Source organism: Amphiura filiformis, chromosome 4 (genome assembly GCF_039555335.1).
Source record: "Amphiura filiformis chromosome 4, Afil_fr2py, whole genome shotgun sequence".
Classification (NCBI taxonomy): domain Eukaryota; kingdom Metazoa; phylum Echinodermata; class Ophiuroidea; order Amphilepidida; family Amphiuridae; genus Amphiura; species Amphiura filiformis.
Genome location: NC_092631.1, coordinates 37376509 through 37388966, shown reverse-complemented (window position 1 = coordinate 37388966; position 12458 = coordinate 37376509). Strand labels below are relative to the sequence as shown.

Below are 12458 nucleotides of genomic sequence, written 5' to 3'. Positions count from 1 at the left end.
AATGATTATTATGCAGCATTGGGACACATAAAACCCTCCATTATCTTTGTGCTTAATTCAAATAAATACAAATCTAGCTGCAACTTTTAAATTTGGGTATTTTTCTTTTAAAACACTGCTGTGTTTTTAATATTGAACGAAATTGAATGAATGTGGTATCAAAATGAATCATCCTTCTATCTATGTTGCAATATTGTGAAAACAATTATTAGTTCTGAAGCTATAGGCGTATTTTTCGGCAGGTTACCAATTTTGAGGTTTTTACATATAATTTAGAGATATTTTGCTCCACAACGCCATTTTCACTAATGAAATCAGACATTCCTTAGCAAAGATATTGAGTTTGTAAGTTATGGTATTATAAAATTAGAAATTGAGATATCAGCCTTTAAAAATATTATTGACAATGTTGAGAGTAGGAATAACCTTGAAAAATGTCTCAAAAATACAGGATGCCAGTTATATTCCGGTCTGAAACTATCAGACAATATTTTAAACATTAATAACATCACAAATTCGCAACAAACCCAAATTGTGAAAAAAATCACCCCAGGCAGAATTTTGGCTATTCCTCCATTTACGATCCTGCCCAAGAGTGTCTGCTTTCGATATACCACATCACAAATAATCTTAATTTTTAGAATAATTTTTAACCAAACAGACGATTTCAGTAATACCACATTGATAATTTAAATAAAGATGCTTAATTACACCCTGGGGAGATCCATATTGAAAATCCTAAAAATACATCTCATAGGCCCTATTCATATAGTCACATGCAATATAATCCTTGCATTTTGATAGCTTAACAGGCTAAGGCCAAAAAAAAAAAATATTGTTGTGTTGCCCTCAAGTGGGAAAATGGGAAATTTGGGTCGGACGGTCGGATTTCTTTTTTTTGTTTTTTTTTTCAAACCTTCAGTTTTTAAAAATCCTCCCAAATATTAAATAATGCTTCTTCAGTTAGGGAGGGACATATTGTCAATTTTGACTTCTTTTGACCTGTTAGATATAAATTAAAGACTAGTCTTTCAATAAAATATCAATTTTAAGTGAAAAACATTGATTTTTTGAACAAATCTGTAAAATCATCATTCAAAAAAAAAAAAAAACAAATGCCGACCCTGATTTTTCAGGATTTAGGGCCGGGCGGTTGAGGGCAACACAACAATTTTTTTTTTTGGCCTAATCCAGATGATGCAGTTTACGAACAAGTGAAAAATATAAGAGGCACTCTCTCACGCCACTGTTCCACGATATAATTGTCGCCTTCGATGTATTCCTTAAAATAACCTGGATGGTTCTTTAATGTTATGTACCTCTACCTGGGACCTCTACGCTTCCATTAATGACAGTACATATTTCCATGTTCATAGATAATTTATCTATTCCATTTGGTTTATGGCATGCAGATCTGTATTACAAGATGGATGGAGTGATTTAAGCGTCAACTTTGCAGTTACACAATTCTGAAAATAATTCTGGTGCATGTACAATCAAGTTTGATGACAACGTCAATAGACTGTTTGATGTGACACAAAGGCCTTTCCTTCGTTTCTATATTTCAAATTGTTCTGTAAAGTGTGCGGAGGCTTGTGGATCAACGCTCTAGGCGTTGTGCCTCAAAGTGCGTAGCGCACTATAAATCACTGCGCTTTTTTTTATATATTCCACAGTGAATGGAAGTGGATGATGAGATAATCATGTTGATTATTGCACATTGTTGAATCCAAGTCAAAGGTTGATGAGTAGTTTTTTCACCACATTCTATCTTCCTCTTCTTTGAAAACCTGCAAAATATAATAAAAAAAACATAAGAGTCTATCCCATTTTAAAACAAACATGCCTATTAAAACCAGTAGGCCTAAACGAGGTCAGTTCATGCATGCATATCATTAATAGTCTACCAAACTCCCTGCACTCTTGCTCTGTTAATAATGGTTTTGTGTGTCAAGTTCACAAGCATACTTATAAGTTTGTAATGGAGAAAGTCAGGGGCATATAGCCAGTTTTCTTGGTCAAGGATAGAAACATTTTCTTTTCCTTTGACTTCCCAAATTTCTCTTTCATTTTTTGTCAGGGAAATACTTTTCTCTTTAATTGTTTTTTGTCAGGTGGGGGGGGGCCTCTCTGATTCCTGCCCACTGCTGGCTACACTATTGTAGATGATGTTTTGAACTTGCAGTTTCCATTGGAGCCATTGCTATAGGCCTACTTTAAGGTGAATATTTTCCCTGATTTGGTTCACATTCATATTACATGCAAAATTTGTCTTACATTCTATTAATTAAAGTAGTTTAACATAAGTATTGAAATAAATGTTCATGTTGATTTCAAATATTTGTATGCCTAATATTAATCCAGATAGTTTTCATTTATCAGGTTAATATTGCGCCAACACCACCAATGGTATCACATTTGAATTCCTGAAGCATTGCAAAGTACATCACAAGCAAAAAATAAGAGTAAGAGTTATGCACTGTAAATGGTAAAAAGATCGAATAGGCCTAGATATCCTAATATTCTGAATTTTGGCAGTTAAAATTATTTGCATTGTTTCAGGTTTTATATGACAAGGTTCAAGAACTTGCTCCCATTTGACTGACAAAGGTGTGAAACCCGGTGTGAAACAAATATTTTAGGTTGAAAATAACAACAAAACATGTGCAAAAAATCTAGGTCATTTCTAATGTAAAAGTTTCTGTACCTATTACTTAAAACCTATCTAGTATAGTCAAAACAAAAATGATTTTGGGTTATTTTTCTGAATTTTGGCAGTTGCATTGTTTGCAATTTTATTATGTGACAGTAACATGCAGTTAAAGTTTGAAGTCACTTTACACATGGATAACAATTATTCACATATTGAACATTTAAAAAAAAAAGAATATACTGAAATTATGTACTCACCATATCTCGACGAACATGTTTTTGTACGCACTCTCTGTTTATACTACCAAAGATTAAATGATGATCAAATCAAATCCAACCTAAACACATTATAATTTATATCATGTATAGTAGCCTGACATAGCTAGTGTAGTGCTGCTGTGCTAGTCGGAACAAAAACTTTAAGCATCTGACAGAACTCAAGCAGTCCTCTCAACATACATCACTAGGATCCACAACATGTTCATCTATCAGGGCACAGTTCTTTAACCCCAATACATTTGTACATTCATTGAATGACCTTTGAAAATTTGAGTACACAAACTCATACTCCGCAATTAGAGGTCAAATTTTGCAATATGAGTGGTTAATTGAGGTTATTGAACTATGCCATTGGGATGAGGCCACTGTGGTCCATAGTGCATGTATCAGTTTGGTATTAAATTTCAGTGTCTCTGACCTGTTCAAGTTCAAGTTCAGGTTGTAATTGGACCAGCAGATGTGTTTATGAATGAAACTTGATAAACAATACACTTGACCTCCATGACCTATCCAATTACTGATTTCACCCACTACAAGATTTCTGATCAACAAGAGTCCCCAAGGCCTGTCAAAATTTGATTTATGGATTGCAGTCTTGTATAGGGATTTTGCAAGCCAGAATTCAACCCAGCACGCTAAACTTTTCGTAATGAGCATGTTTTGTTGCGTTAGGAAATCGTGCTACCTCATTGGTCAAATGCCAATCGCTCGTCGCTCAGCGATGGAGTATAAATTCAGCTTTAGTGTCCCATGTCAACTCCACAAGACCTCTGCACAAGTTACAAATTGTCATTGCCCATGACCACTCATGACTGTTTGATGTATATAGAATTGGCTTCATTATTAACTGAATGCAAACTATTGATGGCGCTATTTATCCTAAATCATATTTCTTTATTTGCAAGGGTTAGGTGATTAATACCGCCATTAAAACAGCTGGAATAGGTGAAACAAGCAGCAAGAAAATTTTATAAACATATTTTATCAAACAATAAAAGGAATTATTTGTATTAAAAGCTTGAGAGGGCAATTTCCAGTAAATAAATAGCACCACCAATTTTGTCATTAATAGATACATTTTATATCAGAAAAAGCTTTAAAAAATACTATAAAAGTGAATAATTTTGTAAAAGAGGTGAAATTTAAGTTTGAGAACGACTCAAAAGCATCCGTATACATTAGCACGATATCACTTTTAGCTGTTTAAGCCTAAAATTTGGTTATACATGATGTTTTGTTTGAAAAACTAATAAATGATTCCATCAAACAACCGTGCACTGGGGCCGCATATCATTCCATAAACAACTACTCAGGGACTTACAGCTAAGAAGCACACACCCACAATAGGCTATTCCAGTTGAAATCCACACACTTATGAAAGACATTTACACCCCCTCATCGGGTGTAAATTTCAACTGAAGTCATTTACACTCCCTGTGTGGACGATTAAGATCATGTTTACCATAAGGGGTGTATGGACATCAACCGAACAGCCAGTTGCAGCCATACCTTTGCAGCCAGGATCAGCTCCCTGAGATTCATATGGGTTATAACGGGACAATCAGCAGTAAGTTCTTTGTCCACAAGTAACCTCAATTTTTGACAAGAGCAAACAGACAGCACTGCCTGGACTCTAACTCATACCTTCACGCACCAGAGTTTAATGCCTTTATCTTGATCGCTTACAACTTTATACTAACTGTTGATGCCATTTACCACAGTCTTTGATAAGTTTTCATTATGCTCCTTGAATTAATCTTGATTTCTCTTGTATCATCACATCCACCTTGGTCTTTATGAAATGGTGGGTAGCAAATGCCTTGCAGTATTTATGTATTGACATTCCCTTGAAATAATTGGTAAAAGGCATAAGTAGTATACTTACTGAATTACGTTGACGTCTAAGAAGGTCTCTATCTTGCCCAACCTTGTTTAAGTCAAGTTGATCCAATTCAGGTAGTTTCTAAATGAGAACAACAAATTGGACTTATGTTAATCCATAGTCAGCATTATATATTAAACTTAAAGACACCAAAATAAAACATAATTTCAAGAATATTTTTTTTTTTTTTAATGAACAACATGGAATAAATATATGATATCATTCTTAATTGTCTAATTGATTCAGGTAATGACAAAAGGCCTCTCATTGGCTAATTGAAAAAAGCACGCTCATTACGAGTCTCAACTGATAGTCACCCGATAAAAAGAGTTACCAATTTACTGAGAAATGGCCATTTTTCTTACGAAGCATTAAACCGAAATAGATAGACAGTACACGCACACAGATAAATTCTGTCAAAAATAATTTGCCTTACTGCTCATTGATACATTAACAAAAATCAATTTGATTGCCAATTTATGATTTTGATTAAAAGAGTGTCTGCATACTGCATATAATACACTATACTGATAATGGCATTATTAATGAACACTACATGTGGCAGGAATATTGATACACTGCAGCAGTCATAAGTACATCCAACTGTGTGCAAGAGTTTTGGTTTTCCAATAATCCTTCTTCCCATCAAGCAGCTGCGGCATGACCTCCTCCAACCCTCATTGCAGCTCTGTCTGTTGAAGCATTTCGGCATGGGCTTGCTAGTATTCACCTACCACAGTTTGCTGATGCTAGTTTATACTGCATTATAAGTACTAAATAATTTTCCTCGCTCAGCACTATAGCACTTTTGTTCCTCTCACCATTGAAGGCACTGTACTTAATGAAGATGCAGATTGTGCATACCTTTGTAATGCTGAAGCATAAAGATATCAATTATCAGCACTTAAATGTTTAGTTTCCATATGCAACAATCCAAAATGGGCTATCCATACACCACCAATATGGAAGACATGACATTAATCTCCCACACAGGGGGTGCAGATTTGAAATTGGAATCACCCATTCACATAATCCCATTTAAAATTCACACACCCTATGTGGACGATTAAGATGAATTCTTAGTCAGTGGGAGTGGTCTAATTTGTAGACACATTTCTGATTGGACAATTGCATGATTTCGGTGCCGCTTATCAGGTCGTAGACAACCCCACATCATCGTGACGCCTCGATAATGTGTAACACGCGTGTAGAGGTGCGCAGTATGTATCGCGCTGGATGCGTGAGACTAGTGCGGAATACGCGAACGCGCTAGCAATACGCACAACAGAATACGTGAAGTTGTAAACAAGTTTCGCTTCATTTTATAATGAGGGAGTTTTTATGACGGTAACTTAGTTTTTGCTTAAAAATTGGTTTACAGTTATTAAAATAATATTTAACTGATTAAGAATGAGAATAAGCGATAGGAATTTTTATTTTGCCTATCCTCTACCTATGATAGCGACAGGCAGGTCCAATATTTTTATTGTAGTGGATACGGCTGCGCCGCATCCACTACTCAAAATATTGGACCTGCCTGTCGCCTATCACACGGTAGAGGATAGGCAAAATAAAAATTCCTATCGCTTATTCTCTAAGTCTTCCATATGGAGTGTATTTATTTAATCAAATGGAATAGTCCAATGGCAGATTTACCATAGTGTTACACATGGGGCTATTCTGAATACGCATTCTTTAAGTCTACTAAAATCTCTTCTCTTTAGGTTCTCCATTAATTCTTACTCACATTGAGTTCATGAAGATTGCTGTCAAAAGTCTCATCACCAAAGTATACCTTCTCAATGCTCTCAAGTACCTGCAACAAAAGAACACAGTAGGATTGTCAATGCGGTATCATCCGTAACTTATCCTACATTTGTATGTATGTATGTAGTGAGTAAACTCCGATAAGGCTACTGTATTCAACCTAACTAGACGGCACTCAGTGGACATTTCGAACTTATAAAGCGCCCCCTGTAAGCATGCAATTGCGTAAACAATTGCTGGAAAACACACATCCACACATAAAGAGTGTTATTGGCTGTGACATCTGTTAAACAGTTCTGCGCATTGTTGACATGGTGCCTTCAGGAAAGAATTACTAAGATCTAACTATTGTATGTTTGAAGGTGCAAAACTAACCACACATGCATGCTCCTTTTCTGCTGCAATCACAAATTTCAATCATCACGACATATCGTAAACAATCCATTCCGAGTTTGATTGACAGGTGACGCCAAATGCGAACTAGTATTCTAACTTTTATTCTGGGGCACTAAGTAGGTCAAATATAATGTACAGGGGTTCATCAAATACAGTGGCGGCGCCAGGAAATTCTTTTCGGGGGCATTAGGGGGGCAAAGTGAATTTCAGGGGGGCAAAATCAACAAAATTTGCGCAAAATTACCGTAATAAGTTGAAATTTTTGTACACATAGATCCAAATACAAGGTATCATATTTTATCTTAGAAATTTCAGATGGTGCTGATGAATCATTGGGCTATTCCAGTTGAAATTCATACACCCCCTATGGAAGAAATGACCTTCATCTCCCACACAGGGGGTGTAAATTTTACAATTCAGGTAATTCCATTTGAAATTTACACTCCTGTGTAGGAGATTAAGGTAATATCTTCCATAGGTGTATGGATTTCAATGGGAATAGCCCATTTCTCACTGCATATTGATGGTCAACTTTTGATACACTTTTGTTGAGAGTTTAACTGCTCATCTTTTTAGTTATTTGGGGGGTATTGTAAAAAATCTAAACATTTCGCCGCTGGAAATGAGGAATCATATCTTGAGGCTTGTAATCGTGGGAAATATTCTAAGGTCTGTTTGTGTGTTTTTGTGCATGCTAACGAACAATTTGATTAGAACATATATACATGTTAACGTCCCTCACAAAGGTTATGAATTTGTGATAATTAATTACCTCTGCATCTTTCATTGGGTCATTAGGAAATTCACGCTCCTCCTACAGATAGAAAAACAAAAAACACATATAAGTTAATGCTTTAATTTGAATCAATTAAAAGTTTCAATTCAATTTTAGAAAGCCATATATATCTAAATGCCAACAACCTTTTTTACACAAACTAAGTCTTAATCATAAATGAGTAGATCTCTGAAACCGGGAAAGGTCTGCAAATGACCGCAATTGCATGTGTAATGTATTCGCGAAATATGTGAGATATAACGTCCGCAGTTGCTAGGCAAAATTTCATAAACACAAATATACACACATTCACAAAAAATGGCGGAAAACGTCCTTGGTATGTCCATTGAGTACGGATTCAGATGGCTGCATTTGCATAGTCTTAAATGGCATCCATGTTTGGAGGCGATTTAGTCAATTACACAGATGGGGTGGGTTAAATGAAGCCTTTACCCGTTAGTTTTAATAACCAAACATTTATTTCAATCGGCTCATAACTTTTGAAGATATGCCCTTTTAAAGAAATGTATCTGTTTTTTATTCTTTTTTCGGAGGAGGTTTGGCTACTTCAAAGATTGAAAAGTGCATATATCATGCATGAATATAAAACATTCCTCGATGATAACTTTATAACATAACAACTTTATTTTAGGAATGGGCTTTACCGGTGGGCTTGATGGGTTATAGATTTTGTTAAGTGTCATTAATTTGGGCGAAATTGATGTGGGATGGGACTTCTTTTGCTATACTTGCAATTACTTATGTTTTTCTCGGTTATTTTATGCCTTTTTGTTTTTATTATGTTTCTTACTTTCTTACTTTACTGTTTCTTGCTTTCTTTTTATTGACAAGAGTGAAAAACAGGTACATTTCTTAAAGAGGGCATATCTTCAAAAATTGTGAGCTGATTGAAATAATTGTTTTGGTTTATTAAAGCTATTTATTAAGAGCCAATCTCCCTTATTATGTACCCATCTGTGATACAAAAAAAAAATAGAATTTTCTCTAAAAAATAATTTTGGTACATATTAGCACCAACAACTCACATGTAAAATATGAGCGTGCACAGCGCCCTCGTTCAGCTTAAAAAATTCTTGAAATTTCAGCCTCTCTGAGCCTTACTTGCAAATGGTAAACTTTGGAGGTGCATAACATCGATGCGCCATCATCATCCCAACCTGCATTTTGCATTTTTTAAAGTACCAAATGGTTACATTACAAAAACCAAGAAAAAAAATTGGGATCTTGATGGCGCACAAAATCAGCAAATCAATGATTTGATGAAAAGCGCCTCGTGCAAACTTCAAAGCATCATAACGGGCTGCGCCATCAAGATCCCAAGTCCGAACAAGTTTGAAATTAAAGACCTCCATGGCAAGTTTCATTTTTCAGCAAAATTTTTTTGGGATTTCGTTGGCGCACAGATTTAACAGAGGTCAAAGGTCAAAATTTCCTATTTTCGCACATTTTTGCACGCCTGTATTATTGCGCGCCAACGTCACCTGACTCTCCGAATAGCATTTCATCAAAGAAGAAGTAGTTCTCTGCAAGAACTGAAAAAATTAGCTTGGGATCTCCTGATCTTCATATTTTTCTGATTTTTTTGAAAATGGACTTAGCCTCATTTTGGAGGTCAATTTGACCTCTTTTTCCCACTCGCTGCACAATGTGGGCTTTTTACTGCATCACAAAAAGATGCGCCAACAAGATCCCAATTTTATTAGTCATCGTCTAGCTTCTTTGGCGACCAGTGGATAAAACACAAGCAACAGCTAATTGGGATCATGTGGGCGCACTAATATAAAAGAGGTCAAAGGTCAAGCTTTGTGCCAAAGTGATGCATATTTGCCTATGTGCAGCACGAAAGTGGAACTTTGACCCGCAATAAAAAAGTGCGCCAACAAGATCCCATCTTACTTTTTGGATGATTGGATAAAGGGGCTTATGTATAACTGATAAAAAGTAAAAAAAAAGTGGGATCATGTGGGCGCACTAATTCAATAGAGGTCAAAGTTCATACTTTGTGCAGAATTGGCATTATTTTGCCTATGTGCAGCACAAAAAGTGGATCTTTGACCTGTAATATAAATGTGCGCCAACAAGATCCCATCTTACTTTTTGGATGATTGGATAAAGGGGCTTATGTATAACTAATAACAAGTAAAAAAAAGTGGGATCATGTGGGCGCACTAATTCAATAGAGGTCAAAGTTCATACTTTGTGCCGAATTTTTTTTTTCAATGGGGATCACCAGACATGTCTCATAGAAACTTGTGTGAGTGCATTTCAGATGATGCTGATTCCATCATGGTAGTTGGTGAGAGTAAAAAAAAAATTTGTCAAAATACTTAGTCATATTTTGCCAAATTTGAGTGAAAGGTTGCTGAATTCGGGAACTTTAGGCTAAAAATCGCTTAATTTTGTATGAAGTATGAACTTTGACCTCTAATGAATTAGTGCGCCCACATGATCCCACTTTTTTTTTTACTTGTTATCAGTTATACATAAGCCCTTTATCCAATCATCCAAAAAGTAAGATGGGATCTTGTTGGCTTACATTTTATTATGGTCAAAGTTCTACTTTTGTGCTGCACATAGGCAATGTAATGCCAATTCGCACAAAGTATGAACTTTGACCTCTATTGAATTAGTGCGCCCACATGATCCCACTTTTTTTTTTTTTTTTTTTTTTTTTATATAAGCCACTTTATCTAATCATCCAAAAAGTAAGATGGGATCTTGTTGGCGCACATTTTTTTATTATGGTCAAAGTTCCACTTTCGCTGCACATAGGCAAATATGCATCACTTTGGCACAAAGCTTGACATTTGACCTCTTTTATATTAGTGCGCCTACATGATCCCAATTAGCTGTTGCTTGTTTTTTGTCTACTGGTCGCCAAAGAAGCTAGACGATGAAAAATAAAATTGGGATCTTGTTGGCGATCTTTTGTGATGCAGTAAAAAGCCCACATTGTGGCGAGTGGGAAAAAGAGGTCAAATTGACCTCCAAAATGAGGCTAAGTCCATTTTCAAAAAATCAGAAAAATATGAAGATCAAGAGATCCCAAGCTAATTTTTTCAGTTCTTGCAGAGAATTACCTCTTCTTTGATGAAATCCTATTCGAGAGTCATGTGACGTTGGCGCAATAATGCAGGCGGCAAAAATAGGAAATTTTGACCTTTGACCTCTGTTAACTCTGTGCGCCAAATCGAAATCCCAAAAAAATTTTTGCTGAAAATGAAACTTGCCATGGAGGTCTTTAATTTCAAACTTGTTCGGACTTGGGATCTTGATGGCGCAGCCCGTTATGATGCTTTGAAGTTTGCACGAGGGCGCTTTTCATCAAATCATTGGACTTGCTGATTTTGTGCGCATCAAGATCCCAATTTTTTTTCTTGGTTTTTGTAATGTAACCATTTGGTACTTTAAAAAAATGCAAAATGCAGGTTGGGATGATGATGGCGCACGATGTTATGCACCTCCAAAGTTTACCATTTGCAAGTAAGGCTCAGAGAGGCTGAAATTTCAAGAATTTTTTCAAGTTGAACGAGGGCGCTGTGCACGCCATATTTTACATGTGAGTTGTTGGTGCTAATATGTACCAAAATTATTTTTTAGAGAAAATTCTATTTTTTTTTGTATCACAACCCCCCTGATTTGGGTACATAATAAGGGAGACTGGCTCTTAAAACGATTAAAGGTTTCTTTGCATACCAAAATACATTTGATCAACTTTACAGAAATAGGAGAAAAAGAGGGCACAATGAGGGCCTCTTTTTTTTTTTTTTCCCTGTAGCAGCATAATATTACCTTCAATGTGTGTTCAATTGATTTCATAGATTCGGGTGTGGTGGCTGCTTCTCTGTTGGACTCCTGTCCTCCTTGAGCCACTTCCCTACAGGAATGAAATAAAAATAAAATTGGAACAAGTGTTAAGAAAGGTGAAGTAACTCCATACCAGGAGCAACCGCCACTCAGCTCAGGCATACTTGCTCCATCTTGCACTCTCGGACACAAAGTCAAAGTCAAAGGGGACACTTACAGTTGTACTCAACGGGGGGAATCACAGAACATGTCATTACATAAATACCTATTCAGGCTATTGTGAAACAATTCAAAAAGTTCAATTTCTTATCAGCTCCAAATAATTACAAAAGGAAAAGCAATTATTGGAGTTTTTTACGTGGAGAAAATTGACTTTCGAGACTGTACAAACCAATAGGGATTTAACGAAGGTGTCATCTTGTCAGACGTGAGAAATGGGTAAGTGCGCTGCCGCTGGATAGAACAACCCCAACCAGAGAATGTAGAAGCTAGTAATAAAGTCAGAGATAAAAAGACTAGTTCGCGTCTGACCGTGACGCCAGGGCAAAAGCATGCTGTGACTGGTTGTCGACCTGCACAGTACCGTAAGGCATTTTCTGCTAAGTTGTCAGAATTTCAGACATGAACTAGTCTTTTTATCTCTAAGTAAAACTAACTCTTTCATAGTCATACAATCAGAAACGAGCACATCCTGTCTAAAAGTGGGTTTTCTTATTTCTAAAGATTGGTACAGTAGCGCATTCATGAGGTACTAATTTCTATTGTCTTAATTTCTGTTGTGATGAACATGCATCTATTCAATTCTCCTCACTTCCATGGACATGGTGAATAAAATGATGGCCATCGAGGTCGCGTCACATCATTGAAGTCATGAATATT

At 36.1% G+C, this 12458-nt stretch overlaps 1 protein-coding gene across 1 annotated transcript in view; it reads right to left on the bottom strand.

Moving 5' to 3' along the window:
• LOC140150855 (syndetin-like) overlaps positions 1-11630 on the bottom strand; it is a 76685-nt gene extending 65055 nt beyond the window's left edge. The window contains 4 exon segments of the mRNA XM_072173002.1: positions 4817-4894; positions 6561-6629; positions 7749-7790; positions 11565-11630. Of these exon segments, the coding sequence (XP_072029103.1) occupies positions 4817-4894; positions 6561-6629; positions 7749-7790; positions 11565-11591 (216 nt within the window). The 5' untranslated portion in view covers positions 11592-11630.
• Between the last annotated feature and the right edge of the window lie 828 nt (positions 11631-12458).